The 23,819-nt window shown below is 48.7% G+C and overlaps 1 protein-coding gene across 3 annotated transcripts in view; it reads left to right on the plus strand.

The window, feature by feature from the left end:
* IQCE (IQ motif containing E) overlaps window positions 1-23,819 on the plus strand; it is a 208,346-nt gene that overhangs the window by 29,778 nt on the left and 154,749 nt on the right. For all 3 annotated transcript variants that reach the window (XM_063934625.1, XM_063934624.1, XM_063934626.1), the window contains 2 exons: window positions 15,514-15,582; window positions 16,351-16,393. In XM_063934625.1, coding sequence (XP_063790695.1) covers window positions 15,514-15,582; window positions 16,351-16,393 — 112 coding nt within the window. The remainder of the gene's footprint in view (window positions 1-15,513; window positions 15,583-16,350; window positions 16,394-23,819) is intronic.

The raw sequence follows: 23,819 nt of genomic DNA on the forward strand, positions 1-23,819 counted from the left end.
AACTTTGGCGCCATTGGAGGGGGTGGAGCTTCCTCAGAGCGGGACCAGCGGCACAGCAGCCATCAACAGCACACACACGCTTCCTTCCTCACAGACACGCTGGAAACTGGTACAGGGTGTAGCTAGGGGGGAGAGCTGCTTGTGTACACTATTCTTAGCCTATTTAGGACTTCATTTTGTTAGTGTTACTGTGATTTACAGAGCTGACCGCCTCACTGGGGCTGTGCAGCTCAGGGTGTGCTGGTATCATCCCTCTCTCTGTTTCTCCTCTCGCATACAGTAGGGCAAGCTTTCATTATAACTGTCTGTGTGTACATGTATGTTTTTGTACTTAACTATGAAATATGGGTAAGCACAAGCTGTGCAGTATCTGTCACACCAGATTCTCTCCATTATCTAATGACTGTTTCCTGTGAGCAATGCAGTCAATCTTCACAAATCAGTGAAGGGGCTGGGGGAGAGGGTCCAGAGCCCCACTGGTTAGGGTCTCTTAAAACTATGATGTCAGATATGTCATCCCAGCTCACTGCTAATGTGCAGAAAACTCAGCTGCTGCAACAAGCTGTTGCAGATTTAGCTGCTAGGGCTGATGCACAGCCCCCCTCTCTCATGCAGGTCCCCAGAAGCGTGGTTTACCTGCTCTGCTCTCTGATACAGGTGATGATATACAAGATGATGGGGATGACCTGGATCCCTTTAGTGGGGATCCTGATTCTACTCAGGGTATTCAACCCCTCATTTTGGCTATAAGGGATGTGTTACAGCCAGGGGTGTATCTACCCATTGGCCAGGATGGCACTCGCCAGGGGCGCCAGCCAAGGAGGGGGCGCCGCCCGGATTTGCCACCCTCGACCAATGAGTGGAATCACTTAGTAGTGGCATCACCTGGGCTGGAGGATCTTACAGTAGGCAGGAACAGGCGTCGGTGTTTGGCACCGCAAATGCACTAGTGAAGACCGTGAAAGTAAACTACAGTTCCCAGCAGCCCTTGCTGTCGGGAGCTCCTGGCAACAAGGGTTGCTGGGAGCTGTAGTTTACTTTCACTTTATTCACGAAGTGTGGTGCGGTGCCGAAGTGTGGTGTTCCTGCCTACTGTGCAATCCTCCAGCCCAGGCAATGCCCAGCTCATCACACTGGGTACTGCAACATATTAATTGATATGTGCTGTGAGGAAGAGGGCTATATGCAGGGAGGGGAAAGGACTATATGCATGGAGGAGGGAGACTCTGTTCTGGGAGGGGAGAGGATTATATGCATGGAGAGGGGAGACTATGTACTGGGAGGGGAGAGGACTATATGCAGGGAGGGGGGAGACTCTGTGCAGGGAGGGGAGAGGACTATAAGCAGGGAAGGGGGAGACTCTGCTGGGAGGGGAGAGGATTATATGCAGGGAGCGGGGAGACTCTGTGCTGGGAGGGGAGAAGACTATATGCAGGGAGCGGGGAGACTATGGCTATGTGCAGGGAGGGGGGAAGACCATGGCTATGTGCTGGGAGGGAGATGGGGGCTATGGTTATGTGCTGGAGGGGAATGGAGTTTACGGCTATGTACTGGGAGGAGGAGGGGGACTACGTCTATGTGCTGGGAGCGGGATGGAGACTACGTCTATGTGCTGGGAGCAGGATGGGGACTACTTCTATGTGCTGGGAGGGGCTGGGGACTACGGCTATGTGCTGGAGACAGGTGGTTATCTACCCATTGACCAGGATGGCACTCACCAGGTGCACTGGCTGAGGAGGGGGTGTTGCCTGGTGGTGCCACCCTGGGCCAGGGAGTGGAATCACTTAGTAGCGGCAGTGCCTGGGCTGGTGGTTTGCACAGCAGCCATGAGCTGGCACCGGTGTTCGGCACCACAGTGAAGAAACTCAAAATAAAGTACTAGAATGCTATTCTTAATATATCCCTACATCACCACTATTAGGTAGTGCACAGAGAACTTTTCACTGCCATTAATATTTGATTATACCCCCTGACTGCAGGAAACATGGCTGCGCAGCGCCCCTCCTTGACTAGGCACTGCTGATTTCTCCACAGCGTGACAAGGATTACTGTGTGGGCATGATGTGTAAGGGGCACTATGGTGGGACATAATGTGTATAAGGGGTACTACTGTGTAATGTAATTTGAATTGGCAGTACTATTGTGTGGTCATGACCCTTTCCCACAAGATCACGCACCTTTTTTGCCCATGCACCTTCCCTATTTCAAATATGGGGGGGAGGGAGGGGCGCCAGTCCCTAACTTTGCCAGTGGCGTCTGGTCCCCTAGATACACCTCTGGTTACAGCTCCCTCTAGAGGATGCTGCTTCACAGCAGTCGTTTTTCTTTATACAAAACAAGCCCAATGTCACTTTCCCTGAATCTCCAGAGTTAGATGACTTATTAAAACAGGCCTGGAAAAATCCAGACAAAAAATTCCAAGTGTCCAAAAAAATTTTGTGCACTTTCCCATTTGCTACTCAAGGTAGAAATTTTTGTGAGGAACCCGCTGTGGTGGATATCTCAGTCTCTCACCTGTCTAAGAAGGCGGTGCTGCCTGCCCTGGGCTCCTTTACTATGAAGGATCCTGGGGATAGAAAGATAGGGACTACCCTAAAATCTATATACACTGCAGCCAGCCTTTCACAAAGACCGGTCATTGCGGGTTGCCGGATGACCCATGCCATTGATTCTTGGGCCACGCAAATTCAGGGGGCCTCTCGGGGGATATGCCCTTAGTTACCATGGTAACCCTCCTGAAGCACATTCAGGACACTACCCGTGTCCTTTGATTCCCTCAAGGAGATGGGGAACATAAATGCTCACACGTCGGCCATGGCGGTGTTGGTGCGCGGGGCCTTGTGGTTGCGTCAGTGGATTGCGGACGCAGAATCCAAACGTTGTTTTCTGGGAAATGGCTTTTTGGGGTTGAGTTGGATGCATGGATTTTCAAGGTTACTGCTGGGAAATCCATGATTCTCCCTTGCGGGGCTCCGTCGGCGAGACGCTCCTATCCGGACCGTCTATCCAGTCCTTTCGGTCTCGCACATTTCGATCAAAGGCCAGAGGTGCCTCCAATGCGGCTAGAAGCACCAGAGGTTAGTCCAGAAAACCTGCAAGTACCAGTTCTCAGTAACTGTCCACCAGTTCTGCTTCCACTAAAGCCTTAGCATGACGGTGCCCACCCACCCCGAGGGGATCTCGAGGTGGGAGCTCGACTGCGTCACTTCAGCCGCATCTGGGAGACCTCCTGCCAGGATGCCTGGGTCAGGGAACTCTTTTCTCAAGGCTGCAAGCTGCTGGAGTTCGACAGTACTGCCCCCCCGCCAATGATTTTTCAAATCAAGCTTGCCAGCTTTGGAGGATATGCAAGTTACGTTACAGCAGGCTATCCAAAAGATGGTCCAGTCCTGCGTCATTGTTCCGGCACCACTGCCGCAACACGACAAGGGGTTTTACTCAAACCTGTTTGTGGTGTCGAAGCCGGATGGTTCGGTCAGACCCATTCTGAATCTGAAATACTTGAATCCTTATTTGAGGGTGTTCACGTTCAAAAGGGAATCCCTGCGAGTAGTGATGGCGGGCCTGAAAGAACAGGAATTTATGGTCTCCTTGGATATCAAGTACGCCTATCTCCATATTCCGATTTGGCCTCCTCGTCAAGCATACCTGCGGTTTTGCCCTGCTGGACGATCACTTCCAATTCCAGGCACTGCCCTTCGGCCTGTCAACAGCCCCGAGGGTATTCACGAAGGTGATGGCGGAGATGATGCTTCAACTCCGGGTCCAAGGGATCAATGTGGTCCCTTACCTGGACAATCTTCTGATAAAGGCAAGATCCAGGGAGCTTTTGTTGCTCCATATTGACCGCACCATCCGTCTTCTGTCCGACCATGGGTGGATCCTCAACTTACAGAAGTTCCACCTGGAGCCAACTGGGAGGCTCCTGTTCCTGGGGATGTTGCTAGATACTGTGGCCCATAAGGTATTTCTACCAGTGGACAAGGCTAAAACACTTCAGGAGATGGTTCGCATGGTGCTCCGACCTACCGAGTGTCCGTACATCTCTGCATAGGATTGTTGGGAAAGATGGTTGCCTCATACGAGGCAATCCAGTATGGGAAGTTCCATGCCAGAGCATTTCAGTTAGATCTACTGAGCAAGTGGTCCGGATCGCATCTCCAGATTCACTGGATGATTGAGCTGTCACCTCAGGCCAGGATTTCTCTCCTGTAGTGGCTACAGTCCTCCAATCTCTTGGAGGGCAGGAGTTTCGGGATTCAGGATTGGACCCTCCTCACAACGGATGCGAGTCTGAGAGGATGGGGAGCTATCACCCAAGAGGCGCAGTTCCAGGGCAGGTGGTCAGGCCACGAAAGCCTCCTTCCAATCCACATTCTAGAACGTCGGGCGATCTACAACGCTTTACTGCAAGCCTGTCCTCTACTCAAGGATCACGCAATTCAGGTACAGTCTGACAACGCCACGGCGGTGGCATGCATCAATCGACAAGGAGGGACAAAAAGCAGAGCCAGCATGCGAGAGATGTCAAAGATACTCCTCTGGGCGGAAAGAAATGCAAGAGCCATGTTGGCAATCTTCATTCCGGGTGTGGACAACTGGGAGGCAGACTTCCTGAGTCGTCACGATCTCCACCCGGGGGAGTGGGGGCTCCACCATCTGATGTTCCAGCAGGTCATCGACCAGTGGGGTTACCCACAAATAGACATGATGGCTTCTCGTCTCAACAAGATACTTCCCTTGTATTGCTCGCGGACCAGGGACCCTCAGGCGAGGGCAGTGGACGCACTGGCGTCGCCTTGGTCGTACCGGTTGGTCTGCATGTTTTCTCCGATCCTATTGCTCCCAAGAGTGCTAAAGCGAATCGGGAATCAAGGTATCCAGGCAATTCTAATTGCCCCGGATTGGCCTCGGAGTGCTTGGTACGCGGATCTTCTGGACATGTCCGTCGAAGACCCTTGGCCTCTTCCACTCAGAAGAGATCTTCAACAAGGACCGTTCGTCTACCCTGACTTATGGTGACTTCGTTTGACAGTATGAAGGTTGAGCGGAACATCCTAGCTCACAAGGGCCTTTCCAAGAAGGTTATTGCAACCATGGTTCAGGCCAGGAAACCTGTGACGTCAAAACACTATCATCATATCTGGAGCAGATATGTTTCTTGGTGCGAGGAACTCGCGTATCTGCCTGCAGAGTTTCACTTGGGACGTTTCCTGCAGGCTGATGTGGATAAGGGCTTACGTCTGGGTTCCATTAAGGTCCAGATTTCAGCTCTCTCCATTTTCTTTCAGAAGAAATTGTCACTGTTGCCAGAAGTTCAGACCTTCTTGCAAGGGGTGCTCCATATACAACCTCCCTTTGTGCCGCCTACGGCACCCTGGGATTTGGATGTAGTATTGGAATTTCTACAGTCCTCCTGGTTTGAACCTCTGATGACGGTAGAAGACAAGTACCTCACGCGGAAGACTGTGATGTTACTGGCCCTGGCTTCTGCTCGACGTGTTTCAGAATTGGGGGCCTTATCATGTAAAAGTCCCTACTTGTTTTTTTATGAAGACAGAGCGGAGCTCTGGACTAGACAGCAGTTCCTGCTGAAGGTTGTACCCGCGTTTCATCAGAATCAACCTATTGTGGTTCCGTCCAGTTCTGGCGCTTCTGCTCCTCTGTCAAGCGTACAGCTCGGGTCAGAAAGACAGATTCCTTGTTCGTGCCCTATGATGCGCAGAAAAAGGGTTGCCCTCCTTCAAAGCAGTCCATTGCTCGTTGGATCAGGCTTACTATCCAACAGGCGTATTTGTCGGCAGCCTTACCTGTTCCTAAGTCTCTAAAGCAGGGGTGGGGAACCTCCGGCCCGCGGGCCGTACAAGGCCCGCGAAGCCGTTTGCTCCGGCCCATCCGCTTCTGTCAGCGAGACACGCCGCCGCTCAGTCCGGCGGCAGCGTGTCTCAGCTGTCAGGACAGGGAGGAGAGCGCGGCTATGTCGGGTGGTTGCGGCGGCGTGTAGTACTTCAAAACAGCCGCCGGTTCGTGAGCCAATCAGAGATCGCGGACCGGCAGCCAATCAGGAGCCGCGGCTGCCGGTCCGCGAGCTCTGATTGGCTCTCGCACCAGCGGCTGGTTTGAAGTCCTACACGCCGCCGCCACCCGACATAGCCGCGCTCTCCGCCCTGTCCACTCCTGACACATGAGTAACGCCGCCGAATTGAGCGGTAAGCAGCAGGGAGGGGGGATCTGTATACCTGGCACTGTGGGGACATTTGTATACCTGGCACTGTGGGGGACATCTGTATACCTGGCACTGTGGGGACATCTGTATACCTGGCACTGTGGGGGGCATTTGTATACCTGGCACTGTGGGGACATCTGTATACCTGGCACTGTGGGGGGCATTTGTATACCTGGCACTGTGGGGGGCATTTGTATACCTGGCACTGTGGGGACATCTGTATACCTGGCACTGTGGGGGGCATTTGTATACCTGGCACTGTGGGGGGCATTTGTATACCTGGCACTGTGGGGGGCATTTGTATACCTGGCACTGTGGGGGGCTTTTGTATACCTGGCACTGTGGGGGGCATCTGTATACCTGGCACTGTGGGGGGCATCTGTATACCTGGCACTGTGGGGGCATCTGTATACCTGGCACTGTGGGGGGCATCTGTGTACTTGGCACTGTGGGGACAACTGTATACCTGGCACTATGGGGACATCTGTATACCTGCACTGTGGGGGGCATTTGTATACCTGGCACTGTTGGGGACATCTGTATACCTGGCACTGTGGGAGGCATTTGTATACCTGGCACTGTGGGGGGGCATTTGTATACCTGGCACTGTGGGGACATCTGTATACCTGGCACTGTGGGGGGCATTTGTATACCTGGCACTGTGGGGGGCATTTGTATACCTGGCACTGTGGGGGGGCATTTGTATACCTGGCACTGTGGGGGGCATTTGTATACCTGGCACTGTGGGGGGGCATTTGTATACCTGGCACTGTGGGGGGCATTTGTATACCTGGCACTGTGAGGGGCATTTGTATACCTGGCACTGTGGGGGCATTTGTATACCTGGCACTGTGGGGGCAATTGTGGATCTGGCACTGCACTATTGGGGGCATATGTGTATCACGTTCCATTTTAACTGGCCACACTCATTTTTTTGGCGCTCGCGCCTACCTCTAAGGGGCAGACCTACTGGGGGGCAGGGTAATTTTTTAAGTTGAGAATTTCTCTATCGTCCTAGTGGATGCTGGGGTTCCTGAAAGGACCATGGGGAATAGCGGCTCCGCAGGAGACAGGGCACAAAAAGTAAAGCTTTAGGATCAGGTGGTGTGCACTGGCTCCTCCCCCTATGACCCTCCTCCAAGCCTCAGTTAGATTTTTGTGCCCGGCCGAGAAGGGTGCAATCTAGGTGGCTCTCCTAAAGAGCTGCTTAGAAAAGTTTAGCTTAGGTTTTTTATTTTACAGTGAGTCCTGCTGGCAACAGGATCACTGCAACGAGGGACTTAGGGGAGAAGAAGTGAACTCACCTGCGTGCAGGATGGATTGGCTTCTTGGCTACTGGACATTAGCTCCAGAGGGACGATCACAGGTACAGCCTGGATGGTCACCGGAGCCTCGCCGCCGGCCCCCTTGCAGATGCTGAAACGAGAAGAGGTCCAGAATCGGCGGCAGAAGACTCCTCAGTCTTCTTAAGGTAGCGCACAGCACTGCAGCTGTGCGCCATTTTCCTCTCAGCACACTTCACACGGCAGTCACTGAGGGTGCAGGGCGCTGGGAGGGGGGCGCCCTGGGAGGCAAATGAAAACCTTTTTTGGCTAAAAATACCTCACATATAGCCTCCGGGGGCTATATGGAGATATTTAACCCCTGCCAGAATCCGTTAAGAGCGGGAGACGAGGCCGCCGAAAAAGGGGCGGGGCCTATCTCCTCAGCACACAGCGCCATTTTCCCTCACAGAAAGGCTGGAGGGAAGGCTCCCAGGCTCTCCCCTGCACTGCACTACAGAAACAGGGTTAAAACAGAGAGGGGGGGCACTAATTTGGCGTTAGAAATATATAAAAAAGATGCTATAAGGGAAAACACTTATATAGGGTTGTCCCTATATAATTATAGCGTTTTTGGTGTGTGCTGGCAAACTCTCCCTCTGTCTCTCCAAAGGGCTAGTGGGTCCTGTCCTCTATCAGAGCATTCCCTGTGTGTGTGCTGTGTGTCGGTACGTGTGTGTCGACATGTATGAGGACGATGTTGGTGAGGAGGCGGAGCTATTGCCTGTAATGGTGATGTCACTCTCTAGGGAGTCGACACCGGAATGGATGGCTTATTTAGGGAATTACGTGATAATGTCAACACGCGCCAAGGTCGGTTGACGACATGAGACGGCCGACAAACAATTAGTACCGGTCCAGACGTCTCAAAAACACCGTCAGGGGTTTTAAAACGCCCGTTTACTTTAGTCGGTCGACACAGACACAGACAGGGACACTGAATCCAGTGTCGACGGTGAATAAACAAACGTATTCCTTATTAGGGCCACACGTTAAGGGCAATGAAGGAGGTGTTACATATTTCTGATACTACAAGTACCACAAAAGAGGGTATTATGTGGGATGTGAAAAAACTACCGTAGTTTTTCCTGAATCAGATAAATTAAATGAAGTGTGTGATGATGCGTGGGTTCCCCCCGATAGAAAATATGGGCGGTATACCCTTTCCCGCCAGAAGTTAGGGCGCGTTGGGAAACACCCCTTAGGGTGGATAAGGCGCTCACACGCTTATCAGAACAAGTGGCGGTACCGTCTATAGATAGGGCCGTCCTCAAGGAGCCAGCTGACAGGAGGCTGGAAAAATATCATAAAAAGTATATACACACATACTGGTGTTATACTGCGACCAGCGATCGCCTCAGCCTGGATGTGCAGAGCTGGGGTGGCTTGGTCGGATTCCCTGACTAAAAATATTGATACCCTTGACAGGGACAGTATTTTATTGACTATAGAGCATTTAAAGGATGTATTTCTATATATGCGAGATGCACAGAGGGATATTTGCACTCTGGCATCAAGAGTAAGTGCGATGTCCATATCTGCCAGAAGATGTTTATGGACACGACAGTGGTCAGGTGATGCAGATTCCAAACGGCACAAAGGTGTATTGCCGTATAAAGGAAGAGGAGTTATTTGGGGTCGGTCCATCGGACCTGGTGGCCACGGCAACTGCTGGAAAATCCACCGTTTTTACCCTAAGTCACATCTCTGCAGAAAAAGACACCGTCTTTTCAGCTTCAGTCCTTTCGTCCCTATAAGAGTCATATCTGCCCAGGGATAGAGGAAAGGGAAGAAGACTGCAGCAGGCAGCCCATTCCCAGGAACAGAAGCGTTCCAACCCTTCTGACAAGCTCTCAGCATGACGCTGAGACCGTACAGGACCCCTGGATCCTACAAGTAGTATCCCAGGGGTACAGTTTGGAATGTCGAGACGTTTCCCCTGCGCAGGCTCCTGAAGGCTGCTTACCAAGGTCTCCCTCCGACAAGGAGGCAGTATGGGAAAAAATTCACGAGCTGTATTCCCAGCAGGTGATAATTAAATTACCCCTCCTACAACAAGAAAAGGGGTATTATTCCACACTATATTGTGGTACTGAAGCCAGAAGGCTAGGTGAGACCTATTCTAAATCTAAAAAAATTTGAACACTTACAAAGGTTCAAATCAAGATGGAGTCACTCAGAGCAGTGATAACGAACCGGGAAGAAGGGGACTATCTGGTGTCCCGAGACATCAGGGATGCTTACCTCCATGTCCCAAATTTGCCCTTATCACTAAGGGTACCTCAGGTTCGTGGTACAGAACTGTCACTATCAGTTTCAGACGCTGCCGTTTGGATTGTCTACGGCACCCCGGGTCTTTACCAAGGTAATGGCCGAAATGATGGTTCTTCTTCGAAGAAAAGGCGTCTTAATTATCCCTTACTTGGACGATCTCCTAATAAGGGCAAAGTCCAGGGAACAGTTGGAGGTCGGAGTAGCACTATCTCGGATACTGTTACAACAGCAGGGGTGGATTCTAAAGATTCCAAAATCGCAGCTGATCCCGACAACAAGTCTCCTGTGCTTAGGGATGATTCTGGACACAGTCCAGAAAAAGGTGTTTCTCCCGGAAGAGAAAGCCAGGGAGTTATCCGAGCTAGTCAGGAACCTCCTAAAATCAGTGCATCATTGCACAAGGGCCATGGTAAAAAAATGGTGACTTCCTTCGAAGCAATTCCAGTCGGCAGATTTCATGCAAGAACTTTTCAGTGGGATCTGCTGGACAAATGGTCCGGATCGCATCTTCAGATGCATCAGCGGATAACCCTATATCCAAGGACAAGGGTGTCTCTCCTGTGGTGGTTACAGAGTGCTCATCTTCTAGAGGGCCGCAGATTCGGCATTCAGTTTTGGATGTTGGTGACCACGGAGGCCAGCCCGAGAGGCTGGGGAGCAGTCACACAAGGAAAAAATTTCCAGGGAGTGTGATCAAGTCTGGAGATTTTTCTCCACATAAATATAGCTAAGGGTAAATTTATAATGCTCTAAGCTTAGCAAGACCTCTGCTTCAAGGTCAGCCGGTATTGATCCAGTGGGATAAAACATCACGGCAGTCGCCCACGTAAATAGACAGGGCGGCACAAGAAGCAGGAGGGCAGTGGCAAAAACTGCAAGGACTTTTCGCTGGGCGGAAAATCATGTGATAGCACTGTCAGCAGTGTTTCATTCCGGGAATGGAAACTGGGAAGCAGACTTCCTCAGTAGGCACGACCTCCACCCGGCAGAGTGGGAACTTCATGGGGAAGTTTTCCACATAATTGTAAACCGTTGGGAATTACCAAAGGTGGACATGATGGCGTCCCGTCTGAACAAAAAACGGGACAGGTATTGCGCCAGGTTAAGAGACCCTCAGGCAATAGCTGTGGACGTTCTGGTAACACCGTGGGTGTACCAGTCGGTGTATGTGGTCCATCCTCTGCTTTTCATACCTAAGGTACTGAGAATTATAAGACGTAGAGGAGTAAGAACTATACTCATGGCTCCGGATTGGCCAAGAAGGACTTGGTACCCGGAACTTCAAGAGATGCTCACAGAGGACTTATGGCCTCTGCTGCTAAGAAGGGACTTGTTTCAGCAAGTACCATGTCTGTTCCAAGACTTACCGCAGCTGCGTTTGACGGCAGGGCGGTGGAACGCCGGATCCTAAGGGAAAAGGCATTCAGGAAGAGGTCATTCCTACCCTGGTCAAAGCCAGAAAGGAGGTGACCGCACAACATTATCACCACATGTGGCGAAAATATGTTGCGTGGTGTGAGGCCAGGAAGGCCCCACGAAGAAATTTCAACTCGGTCGATTCCTGCATTTCTTGCAAACAGGAGTGTCTATGGGCCTCAAATTGGGGTCCATTAAGGTTCAAATTTCGGCCCTGTCGATTTTTCTTCCAGAAAGAAGTGGCTTCAGTTCCTGAAGTCCAGAAGTTTGTCAAGGGAGTATTGCATATACAACCCCCTTTTGTGCCTCCAGTGGCACTGTGGGATCTCAACGTAGTTCTGGGATTCCTCAAAACACATTGGTTTAAAACCAGTCAAATCTGTGGATTTGAAGCATCTCACATGAAAAGTGAACATGCTCTTGGACCTGGCCTGGACCAGGCGAGTGTAAAATTGGTGGTTTTTTTCTCAAAAAAGCCCATATCTGTTTGTCCATTCGGACAGGGCAGAGCTGCGGACTCGTCCCCAGTTCTCTCCCTAAGGTGGTGTCAGTGTTTCACCTGAACCAGCTTATTGTGGTGTCTTGCGCCTACTAGGGACTTGGAGGACTCCAAGTTGCTAGATGTGGTCAGGGCCCTGAAAATATAGGTTCCAGGACGGCTGGAGTCAGGAAAACTGACTTGCTGTTATCCTGTATGCACCCAACAAACTGGGTGCTCTTGCTTTTAAGCAGACTTTTGCTAGTTGGATGTGTAATACAATTCAGCTTGCACATTCTGTGGCAGGCCTGCCACAGCCAAAATATGTAAATGCCCATTCCACAAGGACGGTGGGCTCATCTTGGGCGGCTGCCCGAGGGGTCTCGGCTTTACAACTTTGCCGAGCGGCTATTTAGTCAGGGGCAAACACGTTTGTAAAATCCTACAAATTTGATACCCTGGCTAAGGAGGACCTGGAGTTCTCTCATTCGGTGCTGCAGAGTCATCCGCACTCTCCCGCCCGTTTGGGAGCTTGGGTATAATCCCCATGGTCCTTTCAGGAACCCCAGCATCCACTAGGACGATAGAGAAAATAAGAATTTACTTACCGATAATTCTATTTCTCGGAGTCCGTAGTGGATGCTGGGCGCCCATCCCAAGTGCGGATTATCTGCATTACTTGTACATAGTTACAAAAATCGGGTTATTATTGTTGTGAGCCATCTTTTCGGAGGCTCCGCTGTTATCATACTGTTAACTGGGTTCAGATCACAGGTTGTACAGTGTGATTGGTGTGGCTGGTATGAGTCTTACCCGGGATTCATAAATCCTTCCTTATTGTGTACGCTCGTCCGGGCACAGTACCTAACTAAGGCTTGGAGGAGGGTCATAGGGGGAGGAGCCAGTGCACACCACCTGATCCTAAAGCTTTACTTTTTGTGCCCTGTCTCCTGCGGAGCCGCTATTCCCCATGGTCCTTTCAGGAACCCCAGCATCCACTACGGACTCCGAGAAATAGAATTATCGGTAAGTAAATTCTTATTTTTTGTATGGCCCCTGAAGGATTTTATAAATATCCAAATGGCCCTCTGTAGAAAAAAGGTTCCCCACCCCTGCTCTAAAGGCCCACTCTACTAGATCAGTGGGCTCTTCCTGGGCGGCTGCCCATTTAGTCTCGGTCTTGCAACTATGCCGAGCTGCTACCTGGTCGGGGAAAAACACTTTTGTGAAGTTCTACAAATTTGATACCCTGGCCAACGAGGATACCCAGTTTGGGCAAGCGGTGCTGCAGCAGTCTCGGCACATTCCCGCCCGTTCTGGAAGCTTTGGGAAGTCCCCATTGTACTAGTTTCCCCCAATATTGCTTATGGATGCTACCGGTAAATCCTTTTCTCGTAGTCCATAAGGGATATTGGGCGCCCGCCTCAATGCGTTGATTTTTCTGCAGGTTCTTCTTCTATAGTTACTTGTTCAAATGTTGCTGTTGTTGTTAGCAGCCGTTGCTGGTTGTTGTATGTTAGTGGTGTGCTGATGTGTAAATCTCACCACCCTTTCTGTGATCATGTTCCTTCTCTCATATATGTCCTTTCTCCTTCGGGCATGTTTTTACCTATAACTGCCTGTGGGAGGGGGCATAGAGGGGAGGAGCCAGCACACCCAGTTGAAGAAATGTAAAGTGCACTGGTTCTTTTGGACTCCGTCTATACCGCATTGTACTGGTTTCCCCCAATATCCCTTATGGACTACGAGAAAAGGATTTACCGGTAGGTATTAAAATCCAATTTTTTTAAAAGTCGGATTTGCATTGTTGGAAACGGGGCTAAAACCTTTCGGATTTGGCCGCGAATCCGACAAAACATGTGGATCCGCGGCTAATCAGCCTATCCATGTATTTTCTGACAAGTCGAATTTCTGACTTGTTGGATAAACGGCAGCTTGATTGAATAGGTCGAATCTGGATTCGACCTTAAATTGTCGGAAACTGACGTTTATCCGACAAGTTGGGAATTCCGACTTGAATTGAATAGACCCCAAAGTGATCGTGTCACTGGTGACGTCACCAACCCAGCAATATGCCGAGTTGCAGACAGTGGCGGCGGGGCACCTGAGGCGGGTCACACCCTGGTAACTTCTGTATCAGTCTCCTTTGAGTGACCCGCCTCAGGCGGTGTGAAAATTTATCAATGAGTTGGATGTAACTGTCAACATTTTAAAAATAATTTGCTGACTTTGCAGCACTGCCAACACACTCATGAGATGGCTGCCCAGTGCCTTTTTTTTTTTTTTTTCTTTTGTCGCCAGTAGCCCTAATCCCCAGGTTTCCTTTCTGATCAGTTTCATAATCACTTTTTCATTGCAATCTCGACGGTTTTAAAGTTTTCCCTCTGTTATCAAGTATCAAGGCTTTTGGGTATTCCCACCTGCATTTCTGTCAGTTATTTTAGTTTGTTGTTTTATGGTTATTATTGTCAGTTATTACAGTTCTTAAAAGTTTTCACCCAAATCTATCCAGTGGCAGGCCCAGAGCAGGCTCCCTGTGTCACAGTTCTGCCCAGCGTGCATCAACAAGAGGTCCTACTGGTTCCCTAACCCTACTAAAACCTGGCTAGGATCTAACTGGACCACCTTGTGCTGGTTTCATCCCAGTCGGTGCAGGGGTGTCTGAATGCATAAATGGACAGACAAACAAACAAACAGACCAATGAATTTTATATATAAGATACTAATCTCCCTCACATCCAATTACAAAAATACAATTGCTATTAGAGTTTGTCAGCCAGTGTTTCACAACTGCAAAACACTTAGAAAACTTGCTTTTACTGCCTTTTCTATGCAAAAAACACTAGAGCCAAGAAAAGAAAGTAGACGTACACTAGGACAAAAATAAGTGACTGAGGCAAATTTGTTAAAGCCAAAGTTCTTTAAAACACGGGCAGAGTCTCACAAAATGGGTCTTGCCACCCTTTTCAACCTTTGGGCCTAAGTCAGTATTAGGTATTACACAGCTGCAGGGAAGCAGTTATGCAATACTATACATCAAATATGGTCATCTAGGAGGAGCCGTCTGTTTTCCTACAGAAGCCTCCTGACAGCATTGCAGACCCGATTGCTGCGTCCGAAGATGCAGCATCGACCACCTTTGCAGCCCTCTGTCATCTGATTGGACGCCGAAACTCTTCTGCTGGGGTCAGGAAGTCTGCGTCTGAAGATACAGACCCTAGGCTTGGCACGCCTACAAAATGGGGCAATATTTATGTGAAAAATGGCGTTTTACAGCAGGAACAGGGTGGCGGCAAAGCGATGGTACGTAACCACTCTGGCTAGTGGGATTGCTGTGGGTGTGTAGCTCTGTGCGATTCTGATTTGTGTCTATGACAAAGTAGTAAATCAGGCTTTGGCTGCCCGCAACTACAACCACTTTGCGTGTGACTGAGAATCAGCCCCTTTATCTGATAAATTGTTATGCTGTGTTCTCATTGTAGTTTTTGTATAAGTTATGTCTCCGTCATATTGTCTATTCCTCCTCCCTACAGTAAGCCCTACATGCAGATGGAGTCTGTAAATTATTAGTTAAATTTAAAACTACTGTACATTTGGGTTATATTTGTTGGAGGTTCTGGATGCTGAATTCAAAAGGATAATACTATTAAATGCAAAACAGTGAGTGTAATACATTTGCCTTTTTAAATCCCACAGCCAAACTGCATACAGGAGTCAGTTTTCAAAAGCTTAGTAAATATACCCCCTAATGCAGTAGCATTGATGATTTTATAGTGGATATTCTGCTTTTTCCCCAGTATCATGAGCTGTCACAGCTGGCCGACGATGGACTTTCTGCTGCTACGTATGAATCGGACACCGATAAGGTATGATAATATGGCCATATTGTCATGAGGGGATGTTGTTTATTACCGATAAAATCCCAGGCGCAGGTAGAGATGAGGTATTGCGTTTCGCTGTGGACAGGACATTTTGCAAAATTGTGCAACCAAGGAGTTTATTCATAGGGAAGTCATCGGACACAAGTGGCCAATGGTTTCCCTCTGCGCATTTATCTGGGTTGCGCTGCGCTTGTGCCACGGTGATTACCGCACAGATACCCAGATCGAAATTTCCTGCATATCCATGCAGTTTCAATGGGTGATTCCGGGTGGTCACTGAGGGTGTGGCTACCAGAAGCAGATGTACCGGTGCAACAATTGCACTGACACCGGTGACCGTGGTCAGTTTGACATTCTGCGCCTGTCATAGGGCAGGTTCAGTGCCCAATGGTGTCGCCAACGGTGTGCCCATAGTGCATCTTTGTATGCACATTGGCAGACTCGCAATTCTTAATGGGCTGCCCATCGGCCTCAGCATTAGCATAAAGACACAGTAGCGGCTGGGGCAGAAGTCACAGCGGTTACTGCAATAGCGTCCACATGTGGATCACCCCATAAACGTGGTCAGGGAGAATATTCCACAGAACTGGTTTGAAGAGTATTACCCCTCCCAGCAATTGGAGTCCCACTTATTATATAGAAGAAAATGTCCACAACACGTGTTTTGCTGAATGGGAAGAAAGAAAAAATTATTTGATCTTGTATCAAATGCCGAATATATAAAATATTTATTTTCAACTTTTATTTATGCAGAAGGGGAAGAAGAAAAAAAGCAGCAATCCTCCGAGGTCCCAGAGTAAGTGTCTCTCTATCAGTTACTTTTACAGTAATGTAGTACCATAATAAACCACTTATAGATGATACACTCTACAGGGTATATTTACTAAGGTGTGAGTGTTTTAGAATTGAAATGTTGCCCATAGCAACAAATCAGATTCCACTTAACATTTATCTAGCAGCTTCTAGAAGATAATATATAGACTCTGATTGGTTGCTATGGGCAAAAAGCAGAATCTGCTACGGCTGAAGATCGCATGCTGCGGGCCGACCAGAACAGGGCAAAGCTGCCCAGCATGCAAAGTCCCGCCCAGCGTTGCAATCACAGTCTAATTACAATTGCATCACTGAACTGGGATTTGAGGAGGCTTCCCTGCATACGCAGAACGACTGCGTATGCAGCTGCACTGCCACCATTTCTTTCTTCAGAGTGGCTGCGTGTGACTTCATGCAACCGCCTTGAAAACAAATCCAGACATGCCTTCGTTGTGTGGACCAGGCCCCCAAAACGCTGTGTCGTTGCCCCGCTGACAGCTGTCGCTGTGAATCAAATTGCTATTGTATAGTTCGCGCATGCACTGTGCGGACGTAGCATGTGCGCAGAAGTCCGAAAAGTCCCCGTTAGCAATATTCGGACTTTAGCTGTCCAAGCTATTGAGGGCCTATGTCCTTAAAACATTCACAACAGGCTATTTGCATAGTACCTCTGCCAAAAAGAATTGTACATAGTGCTTGTGCTGGGATTTTGGAATTGTAGAGAGAGAGCAGAGCAATGAGCTGCAACAGAAAAGATCTGTTGGATTGCTTTTCCACATCTTTTGTTTTGCAACTCATTGGACTCTCTCTCTGATGACCTCCAAATCCCCAGCACATGTACTATGTGCAATTCTAATTTTTGGCACAGGCACAGCATGTGCATACGAAATAAAAATACACATTACCTATATGGTGTTTTCTCTGCAAATAGCAACCTCTGAAGAAATGGATCCTGTCTGGGCAGGCGGTGTCTTAAGTCGGCATTCACTATTCATGTATGGAATCCCATGATTCGGAAGATGCCTGTTTGTGTAGGATTATAATCATTATCATGCAACAGAGGTTCAACTAGACTCCCTATGTCACTTACAGCCTTCAGCCCCCTGTGTCACCTCCTGCATCTTCCCCCTGTCACTCCAGCCTCCTGCTACCTGTGTTGCCTTCAGCCTCCTGCTACCTGTGTCACCTCCACCCTTATGCTCCCTGTGTCACCTCCTGCTCCCTGTGTCACCTCCTGCTCCCTGTGTCACCTCCACCCTCCTGCTCCCTGTGTCACCTCCAGCCCCCGGCTGCCTGTGTCACCTCCAGCCCCCGGCTGCCTGTGTCACCTCCAGCCCCCGGCTGCCTGTGTCACCTCCAGCCCCCTGCTCCCTGTGTCACCTCCGGCCCCCTGCTCCCTGTGTTACCTCTGGCCTCCTGCTCCCTGTGTTACCTCTGGCCTCCTGCTCCCTGTGTTACCTCTGGCCTCCTGCTCCCTGTGTTACCTCTGGCCTCCTGCTCCCTGTGTCACCTCCAGCCCCCGGCTGCCTGTGTCACCTCCAGCCCCCTGCTCCCTGTGTCACCTCCGGCCTCCTGCTCCCTGTGTCACCTCTGGCCTCCTGCTCCCTGTGTCACCTCCAGCCCCCTGCTCCCTGTGTCACCTCCAGCCCCCTGCTCCCACCTCCACCCTCCTGCTCCCTGTGTCACCTCCAGCCCCCTGCTCCCTGTGTCACCTCCAGCCTCTTGCTGCCTGTCTCACCTCCAGCCTCTTGCTCCCTGTCTCACCTCCAGCCTCTTGCTCCCTGTTTCACCTCCAGCCTTTTGCTCCGTTTCACCTACAGCCCCCTGCTCCCTTTTTCCCCTCCAGCTCACTGATTCATTTCTGCCTCTTGCTCCCTGTTTCACTTCCCGCCTCTTGCTCCCTGTCTCACCTCCAGCCTCTTGCTCCCTGTCTCACCTCCAGCCTCTTGCTCCCTGTCTCACCTCCAGCCGCTTGCTCCCTGTTTCACTTCCAGCCGCTTGCTCCCTGTTTCACTTCCAGCCTCTTGCTCCCTGTCTCACCTCCAGCCTCTTGCTCCCTGTTTCACTTCCAGCCTTTTGCTCCCTGTTTCACTTCCAGCCTTTTGCTCCCTGTTTCACTTCCCGCCTCTTGCTCCCTGTCTCACCTCCAGCCTCTTGCTCCCTGTCTCACCTCCAGCCTCTTGCTCCCTGTCTCACCTCCAGCCTCTTGCTCCCTGTCTCACCTCCAGCCTCTTGCTCCCTGTCTCACCTCCAGCCTCTTGCTCCCTGTCTCACCTCCAGCCTCTTGCTCCCTGTCTCACCTCCAGCCTCTTGCTCCCTGTCTCACCTCCAGCCTCTTTCTCCCTGTCTCACCTCCAGCCTCTTGCTCCCTGTCTCACCTCCAGCCTCTTGCTCCCTGTCTCACCTCCAGCCTCTTGCTCCCTGTCTCACCTCCAGCCTTTTGCTCCCTTTTTCCCCTCCAGCCCCCTGCTCCCTTTTTCCCCTCCAGCTCACTGATTCATTCCAGCCTCTTGCTCCCTGTTTCACTTCCCGCCTCTTGCCCCCTGTTTCATCTCCAGCCGCCTGCTCCCTGTTTCACCTCCTGCTCCTGTTTCACCTCCAGCTCACTGAGTCATTCCAGCCTCCTAGTCCCTGTGTCATTTCAGCCAACTGCTCCCTGTGTTACCTCCTGCCCCATGTCACTTGAACTTCCTGCCTCACGTCACTCTAGCCTTCTGCCCCTTCTTTCCAGTCTCCTGATCCCCCTGTCTTTTCAGTTGTCTGCCCCACTGTCTTTCCAGCCTCTTGTCCCTCCTGTCTTTCCATCCTCCCTCTCCCCCATCTTTCCAGCCTCCTTCCCCGTTGTCTTTCCAGCCTTCGCCCCCTGCGTCACACCCTGATCGGTGGCACTGTACCAGGTATGCAGATGGTACGACGTACCGACTGCAAAATTCTTAATGGTATGCCATACACCCCAAAAACCTTGTGTTGGCCTTTTTATCATATCGACCTCGTGCAAGTCGACCTTTTGATGTTGACCTAGACACTGTCAACCTTTTTACTGTCGATCTAATGAACCATACCTGTTTTTTGGTGTATCAAATGGAGAGAAAAATAAATATCTGCACACTTTTAAAACAACATTTTTCTATGTGTATATACACTGATCAAAAAAATAAAGGGAACACTAAAATAACACATCCTAGATCTGAATGAATTAAATATTCTTATTAAATACTTTGTTCTTTACATAGTTGAATGTGCTGACAACAAAATCACACAAAAATGATCAATGGAAATTAAATTTATTAACCCATGGAGGTCTGGATTTGGAGTCACCCTCAAAATTAAAGTGGAAAAACACACTACAGGCTGATCCAACTTTGATGTAATGTCCTTAAAACAAGTCAAAATGAGGATCAGTAGTGTGTGTGGCCTCCACGTGCCTGTATGACCTCCCAACAATGCCTGGGCATGCTCCTGATGAGGTGGCGGATGGTCTCCTGAGGGATCTCCTCCCAGATCTGGACTAAAGCATCCGCTAACTCCTGGACAGTCTGTGGTGCAACGTGGCGTTGGTGGATGGAGCGAGACATGATGTCCCAGATGTGCTCAATTGGATTCAGGTCTGAGGAACAGGCGGGCCAGTCCATAGCATCAATGCCTTCGTCTTGCAGGAACTGCTGACACACTCCAGCCACATGAGGTCTAGCATTGTCTTTCATTAGGAGGAACCCAGGGCCAACCGCACCAGCATATGGTCTCACAAGGGGTCTGAGGATCTCGTCTCTGTACCTAATGGCAGTCAGGCTACCTCTGGCGAGCACATGGAGAGCTGTGCGGCCCCCCAAAGAAATGCCACCCCACACCATTACTGACCCACTGCCAAACCGGTCATGCTGGAGGATGTTGCAGGCAGCAGAACGTTCTCCTTGGCGTCTCCAGACTCTGTCACGTCTGTCACATGTGCTCAGTAAGAACCTGCTTTCATCTGTGAAGAGCACAGGCCGCCAGTGGCGAATTTGGCAATCTTGGTGTTCTCTGGCAAATGCCAAACGTCCTACACGGTGTTGGGCTGTAAGCACAACCCCCACCTGTGGACGTTGGGCCCTCATACCACCCTCATGGAGTCTGTTTCTGATCGTTTGAGTAGACACATGCACATTTGTGGTATGCTGGAAGTCATTTTGCAGGGCTCTGGCAGTGCTCCACCTGTTCCTCCTTGCACAAAGGCGGAGGTAGCGGTCCTGCTGCTGGGTTGTTGCCCTCCTACGGCCTCCTCCACATCTCCTGATGTACTGGCCTGTCTCCTGGTAGCGCCTCCTTGCTCTGGACACTACGCTGACAGACACAGCAAACCTTCTTGCCACAGCTCGCATTGATGTGCCATCCTGGATGAGCTGCACTACCTGAGCCACTTGTGTGGGTTGTAGAGAGGTCATACAGGCACGTGGAGGCCACACACACTACTGAGCCTCATTTTGACTTGTTTTAAGGACATTACATCAAAGTTGGATCAGCCTGTAGTGTGTTTTTCCACTTTAATTTTGAGGGTGACTCCAAATCCAGACCTCCATGGGTTAATAAATTTGATTTCCATTGATCATTTTTGTGTGATTTTGTTGTCAGCACATTCAACTGTGTAAAGAACAAAGTATTTAATAAGAATATTTCATTCATTCAGATCTAGGATGTGTTATTTTAGTGTTCCCTTTATTTTTTTGCCAGTGTATATGGACCTTTGATACCCCAACAATATTGTGTCTAGACTAGATTTTATTTTCTGGGGGTGCAGCCCTATTTCAATCAGAAATGATGAGACAAAAAAGGAGAACAGAGAAGTAGTTGTTTAGTTGAGCGCACAGATATAAATTTCTGGGTACACATAGCGAAATATAGAGGTTTAAAATATTTCTGACAAACATGAATATGTGAAAAGACTGAAATATTGTGAAATTACATGGATTTAAGAAAACAAATCCACCACTTATGATGTAAAATAATAAATCCGAGCTATTGAGACATGCAAAAGGAGGTCCAATAGGGTGCGCTAGTGTATAACCGAAATAGGTAGAAAATACTTCCCTCAATACATCACTTGATAATTTGCGAATGTGTCTCAAGTCGATTCCATATAAAGAAAAAATATAAATTAAATATAGTGTAGTATATTCAAATACAAAAAATTTATATGGCAACAACTTCAGTGAAAAACAAATAAAAACATATTTTCTTAATCTGTGAATTTTATAGGTGTTTAATGTATTCACAAATCAGCTACTATTGCGATCATTACTTTCACTAAAGTTATTATGTTGAATCTACTACTTAGTTCTGTCCACAGATGAAATTACATAAATGTAGCTCTTCAGGAGTGTTATTAATAAAGGTCCGATTTGTATCAACTTTTTGGTGTACAATTGTTGCCAAGCTATCTCCTTTGGTTGACTGCACGTTATGCTTCATTCAACACATGTAAGGTCATATCTCTCACGGGTGTCCCTTATCGATAGTACACTATGATTGTTGCTGATTGTATAAAGCTGAAACAGTATACTGTAGTGTATTCACGTATTCAAATTCCAGTGTATAATACACTATATGATCATAGACCAGCAAAATGCACTTTTAATGGGGGGACAAATTAGTTACACCGTTTATTGCATCATCATTATGATTAGTATGACATTACCCAAAACCAATTACAGCATTGAAGTATCTTATTGTATCAACCTTTTTATGTGCTATTGTTATTATACAGCAACAGTTGTTGCCAAAATATCTCCTTAGGTACTACACATTAGATTTCATTCAGCATATGCAGGGACGCATCTCTCATGGGTGTTCCTTATCAGTGATGTACTGTAATTATTACTGAATGTATATAGCTGAAATAGTATACTGTGATGAATTTACATAAATAAGGTCCAGTGTATAATACACTTATATGATCGTAAATCAGCAAAAAGAATTAATGGAGTCACCCCAGATAATACGGTAATGTTAGAGAAGTGTAGTAATTCGTCTTGTAAACAATTAGGCTAAGTGATACTTATAATTGTAGTGACTCAATATCACTATGTTAGTTTATATAGAAAGACCCAGTTAATTATAAAGGGGATGATATAAATACTCCGCTTTCAAAAAGAACAAAATAATACCATTTATTACATCATCATTAAAGTCAGTTTACATTGCTAGGGCTGATTATAGCATTGATTTCACTTATTTGGATATATATCCTGATTAGTGCATTAATCGCATATGCACTATGAGAGGTTTGCTATAGTGCCCACATACACCGGTCATTTAAAAAATACTCAGTGTGCCAAACGTTCTTTTGTCAGGCTATTGTGAATATTGGTATTCCGTATTATGAATAGCGAGCGAACCCCTATAAATCTCAATAGCTAATTAACACTACCAGCTATTCCATCCTATTTCTCGCTGACTTAGCATTAGTGTTATTCGTGCTGTAGCAGGTTATGCCTATCATTAACTTATTTAACTATTTAACTTAACGCCTATGTGCACGTTTCGCCATATAGACAGCTTTAACAAACCTTGTTAAAGCTATCCATACGGCGAAACGTGTGCGTAGGTGTTTCAGCTGTTCACCACGCTATTATTATTATTATTATTTATTTATTTATATGGCGCCACAAGGGTTCCGCAGCGCCCAATTACAGAGTACATAAACAAATAATCAAACAGGAAAACAGCAACTTACAGTTGATGACAGTATAGGACAAGTACAGGGTAAATAAACATAGTTACATCAGCAGATGACGCTGGAATAAGTATCAGGTGGCAGAAGACTGATGGATTTGGTGCAGTTGAAGACTTTTACAGTAAGAAAGGATAAGCACATGAGGGAAGAGGGCCCTGCTCGTGAGAGCTTACATTCTAAAGGGGAGGGGTAGACAGACAGGGGTGACACAGATGGGGTACATAGAAAGCGTAGAACAGAGGGTTAGGATGAGATTTAGCTGGGTTTGGTGAAGAAGTGGGTCTTGAGAGCCCGTTTGAAGTTTTGTAGAGAGGTGGAGAGTCTGAGGGGGAGAGGTAGGGAATTCCAAAGAAGTGGTGCAGCACGTGAAAAATCTTGGAGGTAGGAGTGGGAGGAAGAAATCCGTAGGCAGGAGAGTTGGCGTACATTAGCAGAGCGAAGAGGACAGGTGGGAGTGTAAAGGGAGATAAGGTCAGAGATGTAGATGGGAGAGGAGTGGGTGAGGGCTTTGTAAGCGAGTGTGAGAAGCTTGAAATGGATTCTGAAAGGGAAGGGGAGCCAGTGAAGGTTTAGTAAGAGAGGAGAGGTGGACGTAGTGCGTTTGGTGAAGAAGATGAGCCGGGCAGCAGCATTGAGGATAGATTGGAGTGGAGAGAGCTATTTGTCAGGAATGCCAGTCAGGAGCAGATTACAGTAGTCC

Source organism: Pseudophryne corroboree, chromosome 7 (genome assembly GCF_028390025.1).
Source record: "Pseudophryne corroboree isolate aPseCor3 chromosome 7, aPseCor3.hap2, whole genome shotgun sequence".
Taxonomy (NCBI): Eukaryota; Metazoa; Chordata; class Amphibia; order Anura; family Myobatrachidae; genus Pseudophryne; species Pseudophryne corroboree.